The 19,713-nt window shown below is 36.8% G+C and overlaps 1 protein-coding gene and 1 long non-coding RNA gene across 31 annotated transcripts in view; both read right to left on the minus strand.

Annotated features, from left to right (window-relative positions):
• The window catches only part of LOC105233287 (disintegrin and metalloproteinase domain-containing protein 23), a 545,110-nt gene that overhangs the window by 245,178 nt on the left and 280,219 nt on the right, over nt 1–19,713 (minus strand). For 23 of the 30 annotated variants that reach the window (XM_049456178.1, XM_049456177.1, XM_049456175.1 and 20 more), the window contains exon 4: nt 5,806–6,041. In XM_049456178.1, the coding sequence (XP_049312135.1) occupies nt 5,806–6,041 (236 nt within the window). The remainder of the gene's footprint in view (nt 1–5,805; nt 6,042–19,713) is intronic. The other 7 variants (XM_049456168.1, XM_049456166.1, XM_049456164.1 and 4 more) reach the window with 1 other exon arrangement.
• LOC125778456 (uncharacterized) lies at nt 12,436–18,005 on the minus strand. Its single transcript, XR_007422725.1, has 2 exons — nt 17,939–18,005; nt 12,436–12,655 (listed from the first exon to the last, which is right to left on the minus strand). It is a non-coding gene; the product is annotated as an uncharacterized LOC125778456 (long non-coding RNA).

A 19,713-nucleotide genomic window follows, 5' to 3' on the forward strand; every position in this document is an offset into this window, starting at 1 on the left:
AGCTGAGCTTTAACAAATGGCTGACACAGATTAATCGAGAGTTTGCACGCGTGATAATGTTTGCTGGCTGTGCGCTGTTTAACGTATACCAACGTTGAGAGCGAGAGCAAATACTGAAGTTTATTAGTTTGCTTTTAAGTTTAGCAAAATTCTTCTACCACACACTTAACGGTATTTATTATACGGACGGATTTGATAGATTTCGTTCGATTTTTCGTTTTGAGTGTGAGAGTAGAAACATTGATCGAATAATTCTTTCTGAGATATTGTTAGAACATGTGAGCTAAAGAAAGTTGAAGTTACGTGAGTATTAATCGAAAAAAAAATATTATTTATAATAAACTTGAATGAACGAAATATGTACTGACATATGTACGTATCGACCACCTTTTGCCATTTTTCCGCTAGAGACATTATTCAATCAGTGTATGTTAAGGGAGTTCAGCATTGACCGAAACAAATGGTGGTCCGATGGTGCAAGGTCAAGGCGATCGCGCGGAATTTTATTGCCATCACGTATGTAGGTAAATTGACAAAAAAAGGATAAAATAATGGAAATCGTCAAGTTCCACTGTCGTGTAAGCAGTGTTTCGATTTCTCAGGAGCTAAATATGGCACAAAAAATCGTTAGGGATCATTTGAATAAGGCTGGTTGTATGTCGGCGTCAAAACGACGGAAGCGGTAATCAAGAAACAACCGCCCAGAAGTAGTCATCTTTTGGACAATAAGGAAGAAAATTTGTTCTATCAGGAGAACGTCAAGGCATACATCGAAATTTACTCGACAGCAGCTTTGTGAGTTTAGGTGCGAGGTTTTTATGCAACCTCCTTATAGTCCGGGCATCGAATCAAATGATTATTACATCCGATTTCTTAAGAAAGAATATTAGAAAAATCTTCAAATCATCAACATAGTTATAATAGCTCAGGATAGCACTACCTTTATACTACCTTCGGCCAGAATATGCAAGTAGAGTATGCATTAGTCGTCTTACATAATAGATATACTTTATTATCTCTTAATAAAAACTTGATATACAAGGTGCGTTCCAAAGTAAACAGGACTTAAAAAAACAGAACAAATAGTTTCTTCGGCAAAATTTATTTCATTCAATATAGCCTTCTTCTGCTTCAATATAGCTTTTTGCACGGTCCAAAAACATGTTGAACGAGTGTTTTAACTCGTTGGCCGCGGTATGGCCGCCAGAATGCCGGTGCAAGCCCTTTGAATGGCCTGTACGTCTGCATAAAGCTTTCCATATCAAGTGAATATGGGGAGTGGTTAATGGTTAAAATGTAACTTTCGGTAAAATAATCGATCACAAGCGTCGATCGATGATACGGCGCATTATCGTGCAACAAACGTCAAATTTCCTCTTTGCGATATTCGGGCCGAACACGTCGAATACGGCGCACCAAACGCTTTAAACCTCAACGTACAATACCGCGTTAACGTTTTGGTCAGGTAGAACAAATTCTTTGTAGCCAATACTCTTGGAATCTTAAAAACAAATCAGCATTTTTTGGGTTTCGGATCGTCCGGTGCCTTTCAATCAGCACTCTGCCGTTTCCTTTCGGGATCATATTGGCAACACCGCGTTTCGTCAGCTGTCACAATATTGTAAAGGAAGTTTTTGTCCTTTGTGACCTCTTTAGTGATGTCCTTCGAATGTTAGACTCTAAGCAAAACACAATTTAAATTTGGCTCTTTGTTCGAAGCTCATTTTCGCACCGATAACACAAACATACTGACACTGAAATCGCAATTAACTTCATTTCCAATCTTTGAAATGTCATGAAATTCTCACCTGACAATTTTTAAAGATAGTAGATTTTAACGCATTAGTCGACATAAAGACGACGCCACCAGGGGTGTTAGATTTAAAAAGTCCTGTTTACTTTGGAACGCACCTTGTACTATACATTTAAGAGCGCTTTAATTTTTGGCTGTAAAACTATGGAGTATTGTTTTAAAGTTTTTCCGTTTATTTCTTGAGACAAATTTTATATATGTATACATATATCGCTCATTTGCTGCAAGACCGGCATAAATCAAAAAACGTGAGTTTTGAGTTAATGTTGCAGACTTGTTCGTTATATCATACTTGATGTTAAGTGAAAAATTCATATGAATACCTCTTATATGCTCCGCTCGAGAAGAGGTGTAAGGTTGGAGTCACCGTGTAAGGTTGTAGTCAGTTGAAAACGTTTAACGCGTTTTCTGGAAAATCGATTTTTTTGACTTATGCCGTTCTTGCAGCAAATGAGCGATATATTTTTTTTTAATTTTGCTAAAGGTTTTTTTTGATATTTTGCTAACATCTTTAATATCCAAAATTTAATTTATTTCAAAGTCTCAAAACCATTTCTTCACTCCTACACTGAATGCGCAAGAAAAGCCCAACTTTTGCAAATTTATTTTAAATAAACTCTAATTGTCCTTAATCCTCACGCAGATTAATTAAACATTAAGACATTTTTCCTGCCGCCATCTTCGTTTTACGCATTTGTTTTACGCACAATACAGCTGCACGCATACACAGTTATTTCACGGTATGCAAATCGTTTCTTCACAATTACAGTTCTTGCTCCAACATTTAAATAGCCCATTAAAGCAAGGCCCACGTCGCACCGCTAACGCCAACGTCAAGGCGGATCGGCGAATCCAGGCTACCTTATCAATATTCCTACTCATTTGGGTAATTGCTGCAAAAGTAAATCACATTTAACTCACTCTCAATAAGCCACGAGTTGTGATTGAGCCTGTCCCAAGAGATTATTAATTACTCTGCTAAACCAAGCCGCCTGCGGGAGGAGTGGCGGCGGCTGCACTCCAGCGCTTGCTGGCTATTCATACAAATTCACGAACATTTTGTTGCTGTTTTTGTTACGACTAAATCGTGAAATATGCCGACAAAGTAAGCGTTCTGGAACAACAACAAAATGCATTGGAAATTTTCGAAGAGCGAAAATTTCAGAAAGAACAAACATTTTACGTTTATTTGTAGCATTTATTTTTGTTTCACTGCCGATTTTGTAACTCTATTTGTTTTTGTTCTGTGTGTTTGAATGCATGTAATCACGTGGGTTGCTTTACGCGTTTATTTGCCTGTCGAGTTGTAATTGGCCGTTATTGGCTCGTGCGTCTGTCGTTTGCTATCTGCATGTTATTTACATGAGAGCAAATATTTCCGACATTAAGTTAATTTGAATTCGAAATGCGTGCCGAATACCAAATGAAATTATTTACTGGCGCAAAAACAACAAAACGCGATTTTTGCTTTACGTCAAATTTATGCAAAGCATTTGGAAAATTAAAAATAAAATTATTTCGGCATTACGTTGTTTTGAAAACTTTGCAATTTGCACATAAAATAGTTACCGAGTTAACTGAAGTGTTAAATAAATTTCGAAATTCAGAGTATTGTGATTATGAAGGCGGCGATTGGGGGAATCTGAGTATGGCAAAAGGTTTACCAAAAATGATTGAAGTTTAAAGTAACATAAACAGATTTTAAAAAATTTGAGAAATTTTAAAATATTATTACACACAATTTTTTTCAAAAATATCTTTATATACAAGAGTGTATTTCTTCTAGAAAACTACTATACAGTTATTATCCTTTCTTTTGCGTTACTATTTGTTGCTAAACTGTATTATTTCTTGTTACATATGAAAACTGAATATTATTTAGTGCCACATTTTTTCACTTTAGTGTATAGCTTTCATGATTTTATGATCTTTATTGTCAGTGTTGCAATGTTGAAATTTTTATACAAAATGAGTGACTCAGTGTTAGGGAATGATTGTTGAAATGATATAAAATAAATAAGCAATATTTCTTATTAATTGGTAGGTACTAGTGTGTTTTAGACCCGTCAAATCCTCCATAGACCTGATTTTCACAATACGTCATGTCCTAGAGAAGATCCCTTAAATCGCCTTTTTGCTGGTTCCAAAGCCGTTTTTGACAACACTGATAGAAGTGCCTATTCGGTGCCATGCCTAAATATGGTATGCATGCGAAACTACCATCAGCACTATCAAAATTAAGCCGTTCGATATTTTTCGAGGATTTCCTCTCGTGCGCCTTTATAACGCTGGAAAAAGTGATACGAGGAGTACTGAGATAATATTGAGATCGTAGGCATTAGATCCCGCGGTCATCGAGAGCAAGACAAAGTACTTTCAGGTTACCAAGTTAGGGACTTTGTATATCTTAGAACAAAGATATATTCTCTATGGTGACACGTACATACTTGTTAGTTTAGCCCACAAAAATCCGACAAATGCGCTGGTTCCAGCGAAATGTTGCATCGACACGAAGCACTTGAATGGACAATGGAAACAAGGGCGACCACGCGTCCAATGTAAGAACCAAGTGCATAGCGAACTGTCAGCACTTTGGATGTACAACTGGCGTGACCTCACAAAGGATAGAGTCCACTAGTGAAGTTTTGTGTTTTCAGCCCAGACCGATCCATATTTGTAATGAAGATGTAAGTAGGTCTCAAATAGTTATTTTTTAAGCATTAAGTCTACTACTTACTTTTGCTTAGATCAAATTCTTGGAAACTTGTGTTGTTGCGTCCAAAATTGTGGGCTCCTTTGTAACTCGTTTATTAAAGAACGAGACTCCTACTGTGTACAGCTCAAATGGTAAAAAGGCACATTTATCCATTATTGCTCGCGTTTTCGGCCCTAATCGAATATGGTAAGCAGCCCATAAAGAGGATAGTTTTTGCAAGAACTAAAGTTACACGACCTTCTAAAGCCACATCGATTCGCTCTACGGGCTCTTGCAATTTTCTAAGAAGATCCGTCGTTTTTGAGCCAAATTTAATTCAGCAATGAGGCTCTTTTCTGGCTTAATGGGTATGTAAATAAGCAGAATTTTCGCGATTGGCACGAAGAGCAGAATAAAGAGATTCAAGAGTTGCTATTTCATATAAAACCACAATGGTTTGGTCTGGTTTGTGGGCCGGTGAATCAACCGTCCATATTTTTTCAAAAACTATGCCTGTGGGAACGTAACTGTCAATGACGACCGTTATCGCGCCACCATAGCCGACCATTTGATGCTTAAATTTGAAGCTAGTGATCACGGTGAAAATTTGTTTCAACAAGACGGCACCACTTTCCACTCAACGTATCAATAAATGGATTTATTGAGAGAACACTTTGGTGAGTAGATAATTTCACGATTTGGGCCGGTCGATTAGCCACCAAGATTGTGCTACATCACTTTTTCCTGTGGGGATATATAAAGTCTAAAGTTTATGCAGACAATCGCGCTTCGATTCAGAGTTTGGACCAAATATTACTCGTGGGTTTCGTCAGATACCAGTCAAAATGCATTAACGAGTCATCGAAAATTGGACTAAACGGATGGACCATGAGAGACATTTGAAAGAGATAATCTTCTGAAAGTAAATGAAGAATAATCTTTTGAATTATAATAAACATTCCAAACAAATACTAATTTTTATTGACACTTGGGTCTGTCGTAAGAAGTTTTTTAGAGAAACTCGCGAAAACACAATCTTGCTGCAGACTAACTAAAAATTAAATACGAAAAAGAAATTTGTAAAAAAAAAGGAGTTAAGCGCAGAAAATGAAGGGCTGTGATCAAAACTTAAACCAAGCCTCGAGCTTCCATGTGGGTAACAGCTATATGATGAAATAAATTCTCGAATAAGCAGTATGTATGCGGAGTGTGCTTGAATGATAGATAAGTACGCATGTATGTAAGTATGTAGGTATGAATGTATGAATGTAGTTTGTAGTATGTTAAATGCACCTACCGTTCCGGTCAAATTGTTTAAAGTACGTATATTACGTTTTCTACGCTTACGCATTTCTAAGTAACGCAAACGTTTTCGTGTTCGTACCTTTGGTGGGCTCACTTCACGCGTTGATATGCCCATCTTTTCGTGGTGCCGCAGCTGCACCGGATAAATGATCTGATAGTAATGACCGCCGATACGGCGTACTAGTTCCTGATTTTGACGATACTCCTTAAGGAGGCGTTCCACTTCACCTGCAATGAGAGTAGAATAATTATAAAAGGAGTAAATTAGGTGGTACAAGAATGGAACAAGAGAGCAAGTAGAAACACATACAAACAAAATGCTTATGAAAAGGTACTCAGGCATTTTTTCTTAAATATTAGCCTGCTGAAAGTTCGTAATAATATTTATAGCAGTTAAGCAGATATAATAAAGGTACTACTTTCTGAACATAGAGTATGCATAAAGAAAAGAAATGTTTTCACCTCCAATCTTTTGGGCTGTGCCCAATTGGAACTCCTAGTCTGATGACGTAATCTCACCAAAACCGCGGAGACAAACTTTTTTCACGGTGATCTGCACCCTTCACCTAGAGAAATTATTTCAAGTATTAAAGGAAGATCGACTGTATCTGAAATTCCAGGTTCAAATAACCAAAAATTTGTAGATCTTGTCGAAAGAGGATCTTTCTCATTCCATCTTTAATTTTTTCGAGCTGGTTCTTATGCCTTGAGGAAACCGCAGAGGATTCTCTTATGTTTATAATGGATTGCTCATGAACAAACTACATATAATCTGACTACTAATCAAAGCTAAGTGCTGACATATACGCTAAATTCTGACACAAAGGCCAAAGCAGCTAAAGACCTTGCCATATCTGCTGAATAGTACATACAAAGTTCGCCATCATTTAACTACTTATACCTAATCGGCACTTTCTTGCAATGAGATGTTATTTGAAAAAAGACGAGATAAATAACTATCACCTGTTTCAGAGAACGTTGGCTACAGAGGTCTGAGATTATATCTATAATAAACCTAGAGGTCTGTGAGAAAACAACTGCTACTACAAAACGAACTAAAGTAATTTAAAATGGTCTAAAAAGGGCGATATAACAGATCTAACTTGCAAAATAAGTAAAAGAGTATTGGTCCTGATCATATTTCATTGTTTTGTATACCTTCTAAGGCTACCATTTTCTCAACTTTTGACAATAAAGATCCAGTTTTTAGAGAAAATTCTACTTAAAATACTTGAAGTAATGTGTACACTATGTAAAAATGTATTTCTTCTAGTTCAACACACATACTATACATGACATAAAGCCGGGCGAAACTTTAGTCGGCTAAACTTAATCTACTCCCCACTCATGTCTCTCACACGGAACCACCGGATTAAGAATAGCTTCCACTTCCACATATATACATATATGTGTGTACGAGCGTGTGAACACAAATAAACTTAATTGTTTGCAAAACTGCAAAAAACAGGTTCTAATTAATGGATAAGAAAATGTTCACAATTACAACAAACAATCACATATTTTCTATCTGGATTTCTAAGTTTTGTGATGTCAGTAAAATAATTCGATATTTTTTTAAGCGCTAAAGCACTGGCACGACAAACAAAAGCCGGCGAAAGTCAGTGGCAGTTGTGGGTGAAAGTCTTCAACGAAATCAACGCCGAGCAGCAGCTTCATGCACGTGTGTTTGTGTTCGTGTGCAGCGAATAATAAAAGGGAAACTTTTCAATTTAGTTTCCGCTCGAAATTTTCAATTAAATTTACCTAGAGAGAGTTTCCGTAGCTAATGGCAGCAACACAACGGAGATGCTAACCTCAGGCGCAGCTGCAAAGAGCTGAGCCGCACACAAACAGGCACAAAGCTAATTCGGTTGAACAGCCACAAACACACACACACACGTACACAGCGGGAAAGAGTGAATTTTACTATTTGATGAGTGTGCAAAACTTTTAATTATTACAACAAAAGCAATATGTTCTAATGCTAAAATCCTCAAACTACAGCAACTACATAGTCTAATTTTAGGCGTATCAGCAGCCATAGAAATCATATTAAGCGCATAAAATAGCGACTTAGCAGCAAGAAAGCGTGTCTTTCAGCCGCCTTAAATGGCAGTTGAACCAAGTCGCTTGTTGTCGCTAACAGCCACTCAAACTCATGCCACAAGTGTCAGTTGCAAGAGTTTTCTCTTTCAATAATTCACAGCGCAGCAAAGAACAAGTTGTCTAACAAAAATTCCAGAAAAAAAGAAAAAGAAAAAATAAAAATCAAACTCTGTGCAGCGCTGGCGGAAATTAAATTTACATTGCGGCAGCGCAGCGTGCGCACGGAAGTGAAAAGGTCACACCGCATCCCCGATTCATACGCGTGCTACCTCCGCCCCTCTGCTTAGCGCTGTTTACTGCACAAACACGAGTGAAAAGGAAATTTTGCAAATGACAGCGAAGTTGTTGTAATAGAATTTTAGTTTAAATAGCAGAGAAAGATGTTTGTTTTCTGCACTTTGTGGTCATGAGTTTGTAGGTGTGTGTGTGGAAGAGTGTCTTTGATGGCAGCTTTCTCAGTGAAAACAAGTGAAAGCATTACTTATACTAGTACAACAACAGTAAAACTAAAGTGTAAGACAGTTTTAGGTGAAGGCTTACTAGAGATACATTATAGAGATTTTCTTCACAAACTTAAAAAAAGTGTATACCTTCTCTCCACGGTCTGTAGAGAAACCCGACAATGTAAATATAAAGCAGCAATAAAAACTATCCCTATTACGTGTGACAGCAGCGCCAGAATAGTAGCCACGACGTACCAAATTTGCATTACGCATGGCAACTGGCTACTGATCATAGGTAACTGAGTAGCCAGACGCCATTTTTGCTTTATTAAGAACTGCCGCTATCGCTTCACTATATCATATAGCTGCCATACAAACTGAAGAATCTAAATCGAGCTCTTGAAAAACTCCTTGTGGTGGGTATGCTAGGTTGGGTCTGTAACGGAAATGATATAGAAGAGAATAGCCAAAGACCGTCGTTTATCTTCTTCTTTGTTGGCGTAAACGACGCCTACGCGGTTATAGCCGAGATCATCGTTTATACTAGTAGAAAAAAATAAAAAATTTCAAACGGTAAAAAGGCATGGTAAACTGTTAAATTGTTAGAAAACTTAAATGGTTATAAAAATTAAATGGTCTTAAATTCTAATAATAATATATTATTTCCTTCTGTTCTATGTAACCACCAGCCAATCTGGCAATGCCACATACGACCCTTGTGAACACATCCAACAGAAGAACTTCGGAAGTTCACTAAATTAAATACAGCCGAACCTACAGGTGAAGTCATAAAACATTAAGTGGAAAACGGAAGACGGAAAATAAAGCACTGCCTCACTCGCATACAAATATTGACACGAATTCGCAATTTCGATGACAGAGCCAATGTTGAAAATTGCGAAAATCAACTTCCGTTTAAGCGGAAATCTATCAACAAAACTGATGAAGACGAAAAAGATGAAAAAGTTGTAGCAAACAGCAACTGAAAAGGAAGAGAGAAGTGCAAAAAAAAAAGAAGAAAAGGAAAGTGGGCGAGGGTATGCGAAAAGAAAAAAAGTGAGAAGTCAAAAAGGAAAAGTTCAATTTATTTATGCAACTCTTCACAAAAATTTTAAGTAAATCAGATTTTCCATTTGCAGCGCCGGCAGGTGAGAAGCAAAGTAAGCAACAGTAAATACGCATAAACCCGCAGACGGACTGAAAGAGAGAGGGAGAGTCAACAAACAGCAGACGATACGCACTTGCAAAATAAACAAATAAATGAAGTGCTCAAAAAAATGAAAGGTGTTTTAAAGTGCCTAAATTGTGCTTAGTGCAATCGATTTTTATTCAAACCACAATTCGAAAATACACAACCGATGTATACCCTTCACATCTAACCCATTAAGTGGCTCATTTGATCGCAGCTGGAGTACGTGAATGTTTCACTTAGAGAGTGAGCGTCATGTAAAAATAATTTAAGTGAAAACAGGCAACATTTCATTTTCCCAGCGGTCGGTTTACCGTTAGCAGCAGTTAATTATAAAATCACAACAACTAAACAATTGCGACCTGAGCAAGAAAACAACAGCGCAGATGATGCATGCCGCTTACACCTTTCCACACACCACTGTGCACTTTCCTACACACACACACACATGCTTGACAGGTTAAGAGATATAGTATACGCCAGAGGTGAGTGATAAATGGTTGGTTAAATGCTTCGAATGGCAAATGGTTTGGAGCGGTGCCTGAATTAGCCACATTGACATATGAATCTTATACACACATACACACGTATGCATGTGCATAGGTAGTATATGTATATCAAGCAGCTGGTGACCCTCACTCAGGTGACCTTAGATTTGGACTGGAACTGCATAAAATTTAAATCCCTCACTTTCACTCGAGGTGATTATTAATTATCTTACGAAATTATACTTGCGAGAAGAAGTCGATATACACATACATATGTATATACATTTGCATACATACATACATGCAAGTGCATATAGAGCTCCTTTCTCAAGGAGTATACAAGTAGAAAAAGTATCTTGGTAGGGTTTGTTGTGGCGGTGGAAATACCGCTGCGATTGTCGAATGAAAACACAACAAGAATAAAGAGGGGCTTAAGAAATAGAATAACATTTTTTCCGTAAAAGTGAGCTCTTCTTATGGTCCTATAATGAATATGAGTTTCCAAAGAGACGTGATTACAATTACTAGACTTATTTTACCGAACGATTTAAAAACCTGCCACTGGAAAACCTTTTTCTAATTGACACAAATCCCTTAAAAGAAAACTTGGTTTCAAAGTCCTCCAAAATAAACGTGAACTTACTGTCATTACCTACGACAATGAACCAAAATTCATAAGACGGCTCGAAAGCAATGGTTAAAAGTAAAATACAGACCAAAATAGAGCACTTCTATTTAAATATCTGTTAAAATTTTACTAAGAATTATTCATTTAAGCTGCGCGCGCAAAATCGTTGGTCTTACGACGTTTCCAAAAACTTGCCTCATACGAGTGACCTTACCATCTCTGTGAATGACGATAACATCGAACAAGTAAGGAAGGGCATGATAAAGTGATAATCGAGATTTCATTATCCGTCATTTACATATTTTTTTATTTTGCTGTAAAATTAATTAGATTAGTAGTTCCTGAGATATGGTTTTTGGTCCATAAGTGGGCGACACCACGCCCATTTTCAATTTTTAAAAATGCCTGGGTGCAGCTTCCTTCTGCCATTTCTTCCGTAAAATTTAGTGTTTCTGACATTTTTTGTTAGTTGGTTAACGCACTTTTAGTGATTTTCAACATAACCTTTGTATGGGAGGTGGGCGTGGTTATTATCCGATTTCTTCCATTTTTGAACTGTATATGGAAATGCCTGAAGGAAACGACTCTATAGAGTTTTAATGACATAGCTATAGTAGTTTCCGAGATATGTACAAAAAACTTAATAGGGGGCGGGGCCACGCCCACTTTTCCAAAAAATTATTTCCAAATATGCTCCTCCCTAATGCGATCCTTTGTGCCAAATTTCACTTTAATATCTTTATTTATGGCTTAGATATGACACTTTATAGGTTTTCGGTTTTCGCCATTTTGTGGGCGTGGCAGTGGGCCGATTGCCCATCTTCGAACTTAACCTTCTTATGGAGCCAAGAAATACGTGTACCAAGTTTCATCATGATATCTCAGTTTTTACTCAAGTTACAGCTTGCACGGACGGGCGGACAGACGGACAGACGGACGGACGGACTGACAGACATCCGGATTTCAACTCTACTCGTCACCCTGATCACTTCGGTATATATAACCCTATATCTGACTCTTTTAGTTTTAGGACTTATAAACAACCGTTATGTGAACACAACTATAATACTCTCGTTAGCTACTTTGTTGCGAGAGTATAAAAAACAGTTCGGAGACGAGGGTTAAAACATCATTTTGACCAAAAAACTACATGGAAACTCGAGCTTTTTTGCGATTTAAATACCACTCTGGTGACTTTCTTACTACATCTCTCGGAGGCCGTCATCATTTCGTTCATTTCCTATCCTTAAATACTCACTTTGACTTCATATCGGCTCACTTGGATCATGCAGTCGCCAAACTGAACTCTGGCGGCTCCTTCTTTGCCCACATATTGCCATATATCTATTTGACCCAAGATCGATCGAAAGAGATCTCTTTACCCTCAGTAAGGTTTGAGAATTGTCATGTTGCTTGAGAATGGTTATGTAGGCATCAGAGGAATAGCGGAGCATTTCAGCACCTTCTATTTAATTCCAACGAAAAATCCTGGATCGAGAAAAAACGCAAAAGTGATATTGACGGCATATTTGAGAACCCTACTTTATTAAAAATGATTTATTACTGTTGACTAGACATATATTTATGATTAAAAAAAAAACTGTGCAATAAGCTAGCAAGGGGCGAGGCGAGAACAAGCCGGAGCCCATCTCAATTGGGACTTATAACATCAATATGAAAAAAGGGTTTATCCGCAGCATGCCTATGTTGGAGGAGCTCAAATTGTAATGGATTTTTTTCCATTTTTCATTGTATCAAAAATTATATGTGTTTAAATGGGTTAAACTTCCACCCACTCTACCCGCAATAACAGGCGCATCCTAATGGTACAGCGCAATTCACCACAGCTGATACCACTCAACACAACTCAACACACCTCCACATCAATCAACGCACATAACAAAAAGGCTGGAAAAAAGGATAGCGAACACATTCGATCTATACAAGCCGCACATTTACATACATTCGTTTCTGATACAATCGTTTACCTACTGCGCCGTGTTAACACCTACACCGATCTATAATTCACCGATCCTGAGTGCGTGAATTCGATTCTTCAGTAATTCAGAGCGCTATATCAAGATCGACTCATCAGCAACCACCGGGCTACATCGATTCAACAGCATGTCTCGTTGCGTCATCTGGACACCGTCTCGACTTTATTTATAGTGTACATTAAGATAAATTTTATGTCATAATGCAATAAAGCCATTATAAATATAAATTCCTCTTGCATTCTGTTTCTAATAAAGTGGTAGTGAGTGAATCATTGGAAAAAATAACTAGTGGATTTACACCCCTTTAAACATGGTCCTTCGAGCCTCACTGAAAGGCACTGTGGTGAAACAAGAACCACAATAAACATACATAAAACCAAAAATTGTGCAGTGAAAAAAAAAAAAAAAAATACACACACAAGTGCAGTGACCCTAATAAAAACAATACTGAATAATCAAAAGAGGTCTGCGCACAGAAAGCATATAGACATTAGACGTTTGCTAAAAGATTTAAATAAATAAAGTGCGGTGAAGTGACAGTAAAAAATAACTAATAACTTTACATACATTTGTAACATGTACAACAAATAGACAAACAAACAAAAAAGCGCTAAGATTGAAAAACAAAAAGTGTAGTGTGCCAAACAAAAAAAAAATATACCTAAAATTACAAACATATTTACAAAAATATATACATATATGTATATATTACAAGAAAACAAAACAATAACAATATAAACAATTTCAACAAACAAAAAACAATAAAAACCACCAAAGACAAAGACAATCGGCGCGAAAATTTATAGCAAAACATATGTAAATAAAAACAAACAAAAACAAAAGAAACGGGCGCGAACATTAAAACAAATATACAAATAATACATACATACAACAAAACGACAGCACGAGGAGGTATCCAGCTGGAGCACAGGAATCGCAACAAGGCGAACAGACAAATCAGCTGGAAACGGTTCGGAGAGGAGCACATACATATATACAACTACAAAGCCCTTGATGTAACCAAGTGAGCGTATTTAGTCCATTTTTTTATACTTAATAATATGCATATACATATGTATACAAAAAGACGGTTTCATATACATACATACATAAGTACTAATATAATATAAAATCTTCAATTTAAAATCCGTTTTAATAGCGCAACAAAGCGGTTGGCAACAATATATCGAAATATTTATAAAAAAAAATTTAATGCCTATATTTTGAGCTTACCTTTGTGTATTAAAACACAACTATTTAACAAAAACAAAAAGCAGACAAAATTCAAGTATTTACTTGCAATATTTTCCGGCAATACCCCTTCTGCTTAATACAGCAGTAAGTAGGATTGCATATAACGAAGTAAGCAAAGGCAAACACCAAATCTTAACATAAAAAACAACACATAAAATAAATTTTAAACAACAAAACTTACATACATACATAAGTGCATAGGGAACATACCTGCACATCACTTATTTCGTTTTTCCGCTTGCTTCGCAGTACGAACATACATATATACATGTACCACCGTATATGCAAACATACATCTTATATTAAAACATAAAAGTTCAAAGTCCATATTTGCAATTATCCGGCAATACCTCTTGTTCTTTGGCAAACAAAAACAAGCAGGATTGTGGACAAAAAGCTAATTGATCTCTCTAACGAGCTCTCAATTGCTTACGAACAAAGCATAACAAACAATTCGTGCATACTTATGTATGTACCAAGCATATTGATCTCTTCGACGAGCTCTCAATTGCACAAAACATAAGCAACTTCAAAAGCACATACAAACATACACATAAGTCCAAGTATTAGGGTGTACCTATATAAAGGGTGATTTTTTAAGAGCTTGATAACTTTTTTAAAAAAAAAAACGCATAAAATTTGCAAAATCTCATCGGTTCTTTATTTGAAACGTTAGATTGGTTCATGACATTTACTTTTTGAAGATAATTTCATTTAAATGTTGATCGCGGCTGCGTCTTAGGTGGTCCATTCGGAAAGTCCAATTTTGGGCAACTTTTTCGAGCATTTCGGCCGGAATAGCCCGAATTTCTTCGGAAATGTTGTCTTCCAAAGCTGGAATAGTTGCTGGCTTATTTCTGTAGACTTTAGACTTGACGTAGCCCCACAAAAAATAGTCTAAAGGCGTTAAATCGCATGATCTTGGTGGCCAACTTACGGGTCCATTTCTTGAGATGAATTGTTGTCCGAAGTTTTCCCTCAAAATGGCCATAGAATCGCGAGCTGTGTGGCATGTAGCGCCATCTTGTTGAAACCACATGTCAACCAAGTTCAGTTCTTCCATTTTTGGCAACAAAAAGTTTGTTAGCATCGAACGATAGCGATCGCCATTCACCGTAACGTTGCGTCCAACAGCATCTTTGAAAAAATACGGTCCAATGATTCCACCAGCGTACAAACCACACCAAACAGTGCATTTTTCGGGATGCATGGGCAGTTCTTGAACGGCTTCTGGTTGCTCTTCACCCCAAATGCGGCAATTTTGCTTATTTACGTAGCCATTCAACCAGAAATGAGCCTCATCGCTGAACAAAATTTGTCGATAAACACATTTCGAACCGAACACTGATTTTGGTAATAAAATTCAATGATTTGCAAGCGTTGCTCGTTAGTAAGTCTATTCATGATGAAATGTCAAAGCATACTGAGCATCTTTCTCTTTGACACCATGTCTGAAATCCCACGTGATCTGTCAAATACTAATGCATGAAAATCCTAACCTCAAAAAAATCACCCGTTACAAAATATTCGGACATAAAATATTTTAATTAATAAAAAGTACGGTTTTTAATAGCAATTAACAATTCAAAATCAAACATAAATAAAACATAAATAAAACTAATACTACTGCAAATAAATACAAAACGATATTGATAAAATATACGTTTGTACCGATAATCTGAAAAAAAAAACTCTTATTTATTTGAAAAAGAGTATACAATTTATTAAACTTTTCGCCCCTATTAGATACCATAAATCAGTTTACACTGAGAAAAATTTTAACAATATTTTAATACAAAAATATACAATATATCAAAAAATGGCTAATAACAAAAATCAAAGTACACCTGGAGCTACACGCTCAAAACAGGTTGCTAGATTTATTTCAGAAAGTGACAGTTTAACAAGATACTGCACTAGATTTGCCTCTTCACCGATTCACGAAAACTCGGAATCGTTATTAGAAATAAAAAGCCAAAATCTTAAAAATTTCTGGTCTCGTCTCCAAGCGGCTCATGACGCCATAGTAGAATCTGACGATTCAAACGTACCACAAAATTTGAAACAATCGGCTTACGCCATATACGAAAACTGCTTAGACCAGTTCGAAGAAACAAACGCTATGATCTCCGATCAATTAAAGCTAATTAAAGCAATTTCCCCTACTCTCCACAGTAGAGTAGAGCTGCCACAAATGGACAGTCACGAGGCAAGTTTAGGCATCCACCTCGAGTTGCCCGCATGTGATACAGAAACGTTTTACGGAGGTTATGAAGAATGGCCGTCCTTCCGGGACATGTTCACAGCCGTTTACATCAACCATCCACAACTATCAAAGGCACAAAAACTGTATCACCTCCGATACAAAACAAAAGGTCAAGCAGGCGAAATAGTAAAACAGTTCGCTCTCAATGACGAAAATTTCAATTTTGCTTGGGAAGCTCTAAAAGCACGTTATGAAAACGAAAGAATACTGGTCGATAAACAAGTAACGACACTAATGAACTTGCCAAAAGTTAAGAAAGGAACAAGTGTAGAATTCATCAAACTCGAATCCACTGTTTCAAATTGTTTGTCGGTTCTATCGACATTAAATATTCCCACAGACAGCTGGGACCCAATTCTGGTAAACATTTGCACCGCCGCATTACCAGAAAAGTCGTTACTTCTATGGGAGCAATCGCTCTCATCACGAAAAAAGTGCCCAACGTGGCCACAAATGAAAAATTTTCTCACCACCCAATATGAAATTGCGGAAAGGTTAGAAGAAAAAATAATCAGAAATAAGAACATTAAACACGACCAAAATAATAGCTTCAATAGACCCCAAGCTAGAAGCAAAAACAAATCAAATAGAATTTTTAACAAAATGCAAGCGTTCACATCCGAACAGAGAAAACATACGTCATGCGAACTATGCACAAGAGGGCATAAACTTAAAACTTGCGAGAAGTTTAAAAAATTGAATGCCAATGAAAGGAACAACTTTGTCAGGTCAAAAAGACTCTGCACAAACTGCTTGTCCCATACACACAATCTTAAAAATTGCAAAAGTAAATACAATTGCATATATTGTCACAAAAGACACAATTCAATGCTGCACTACAGCACATACCCCAACTCACCCTATAAAAGCGCTAATAAATCAAGAACCACGGGATTAATTGCAAACACAAATCCCGAAAACCAAAATTTAAAAAAAAGCCAAGAGACACCATGTTGCTCAAAGGCACAAAAAGTTCAAACGCTGCACAGCGAAGCACAAGGTGGACTAGTTACCGAACTAGTTACAACCATACCAACTCAAGTTGAGTACAATACAAATAAATACCTTAATTCACAATTAAGGAAATTTCAAACTCTAGAAGATCAGTATTGTGAAGACCCCTCTAATTTCATAGTCCTAAATCTAGGGCTAAGGAGTACCCATTCTGGCCGCACCTGAGCCAGGCGTGGAGTTACTATCCTTAATAAGCCGCTAATACAGAAAAGGCATATAATAAAAAAACCGGTATACCAAACCGATGAAATAATAAGTTGTAAATAACCGCAAAGCAAAAACGCATACACTTTTTACTATAACAATAAGCCGGATAAACCCGCAAAATATAGGTCCTAGCCATACGCACCTAAAAGTAAATAAATAACGAATATTATGTTAATAACCAAAGGCATTTTCAGGATTCACAGCATGTATTCTGCGCCCTCGGCAACTCTACTAGCAGTAAGCCGAAATACATGCAATAGCATATACATACATACGGAATACTAGGCAAAATATTTGCCTAGGGGGCCCAGGATGTTTAAATGAGTTAAACTTCCACCCACTCTACCCGCAATAACAGGCGCATCCTAATGGTACAGCGCAATTCACCACAGCTGATACCACTCAACACAACTCAACACACCTCCACATCAATCAACGCACATAACAAAAAGGCTGGAAAAAAGGATAGCGAACACATTCGTTCTACGCAAGCCGCACATTTACATACATTCGTTTCTGATACAATCGTTTACCCACTGCGCCGTGTTAACACCTACACCGATCTATAATTCACCGATCCTGAGTGCGTGAATTCGATTCTTCAGTAATTCAGAGCGCCATATCAAGATCGTCTCATCAGCAACCACCGGGCTACATCGATTCAACAGCATGTCTCGTTGCGTCATCTGGACACCGTCTCGACTTTATTTATAGTGTACATTAAGATAAATTTTATGTCATAATGCAATAAAGCCATTATAAATATAAATTCCTCTTGCATTCTGTTTCTAATAAAGTGGTAGTGAGTGAATCATTGGAAAAAATAACTAGTGGATTTACACCCCTTTAAACAATATGCACTGAAAAAAATGTGATACAGGCTCGTTTTAACAACTATTATGAGTTGTACGATTCGCTACTCGGTTAACTTATGTACTAACGATGGGACGCTGCAGTTGGCAGAGATGTTTTAATACTGTTTCGACGTGTGATTGGTAAGAAAGGACAACTCCTGTGCTCTTCAGTAAAAATTATATACAGAAGTATTCGATAAAATAATTTAATCGCAAAATGATTTTGAAAAATCGCTATTTAACTGGAATCATAAGAATAACATATTATTTTCTTAACTTCGCCTTTAATTTTTCGTTAATTCGTTTAAATTATATTAATAGTCAAAGCTTTACGCCTACTTTCGAGTGAGATAAATACTTCAAAATCAGGAAATTATTCTCAGTTGGCATTGCGGCGTTGGCACTACTAAGGAAGTACGAACTTTTTTAATTCCGTTACACGCTTGTTTGTGCAGCAAATGTGGGTTAAACAAAATGTGAGCATATTAATCAATTACCTGCCCACGCGAAAATGTAATTAATTATAATTGTATACTTAAGTTTGCCGGTGAGGGCGTGAGTTGTGCATGTTTTGTGGCTGTGTGTGCGTGAGCTTTTAAATAACAATGAATTAATTTCAATTGCATCTGAAAGTGGAAATTTAATTATTTTGTATTTACCGAGAGCATTTAGTAATTAAAAAAGTTTGCTGAGTTACGAGTTGTAATTTAATTGTTTGGATGCGCGAAACCAGAAAATTAAAATGCACACACAATTCGCGAAACTACACGAATGGATGAGTTCAAATAAAATTTAACTTTTTTACATAGGATTTTTTTGAGTTTCATTTGAGCATTAATATTTACTTAAATGAGTTGTATTAATTAAAATAAATTACAATACTGTTTGGTTTTTCTTCTCTGAAAAGCATATAATTAGTAATTAGGCGAACTCATTATGGATCGGTTGCTGCGCTTTTCAATCCGACTTTTACTACAAATAATAAGTACGGAATTAATAGAATAAGGATGCGGTTACGACACTAACGAATGAATGATTTTAATATTTTATGAGAAAATCATAATTATTTCTTTTTAGTTGTCTACTCTCAAGCACGAGATTACCTTATAGTGGCCGAGCTGCAAAATACGCAAAGGGGAATTGGCGAATCGAAGACGTTTTATGACTAGCTAATTGAGTGCGTTGCTGTATTTAGCGCAGCTGCCGTTTTAAAAATATATTTTTTTAAAAACGCTCGTTTACTAATATTAGTTTCTATATGGAGTCCCATTTTCTCTGGCAAATGGGCCAGTGTTTCAAACTTGCGTACGTTCCAAGGTCGAAGCATTGACTTGGACCACTATCTTGTTGCAGGAAAGGTACACATTCTTCTGTGTGTAGCAAAAACCGCACGTCAACAAACACAAGGATTGTTCGACGTCGAGAAGCTGCAATGACAGCAGACAACCGTACGA

This window comes from Bactrocera dorsalis, chromosome 4, assembly GCF_023373825.1.
Source record: "Bactrocera dorsalis isolate Fly_Bdor chromosome 4, ASM2337382v1, whole genome shotgun sequence".
Taxonomy (NCBI): domain Eukaryota; kingdom Metazoa; phylum Arthropoda; class Insecta; order Diptera; family Tephritidae; genus Bactrocera; species Bactrocera dorsalis.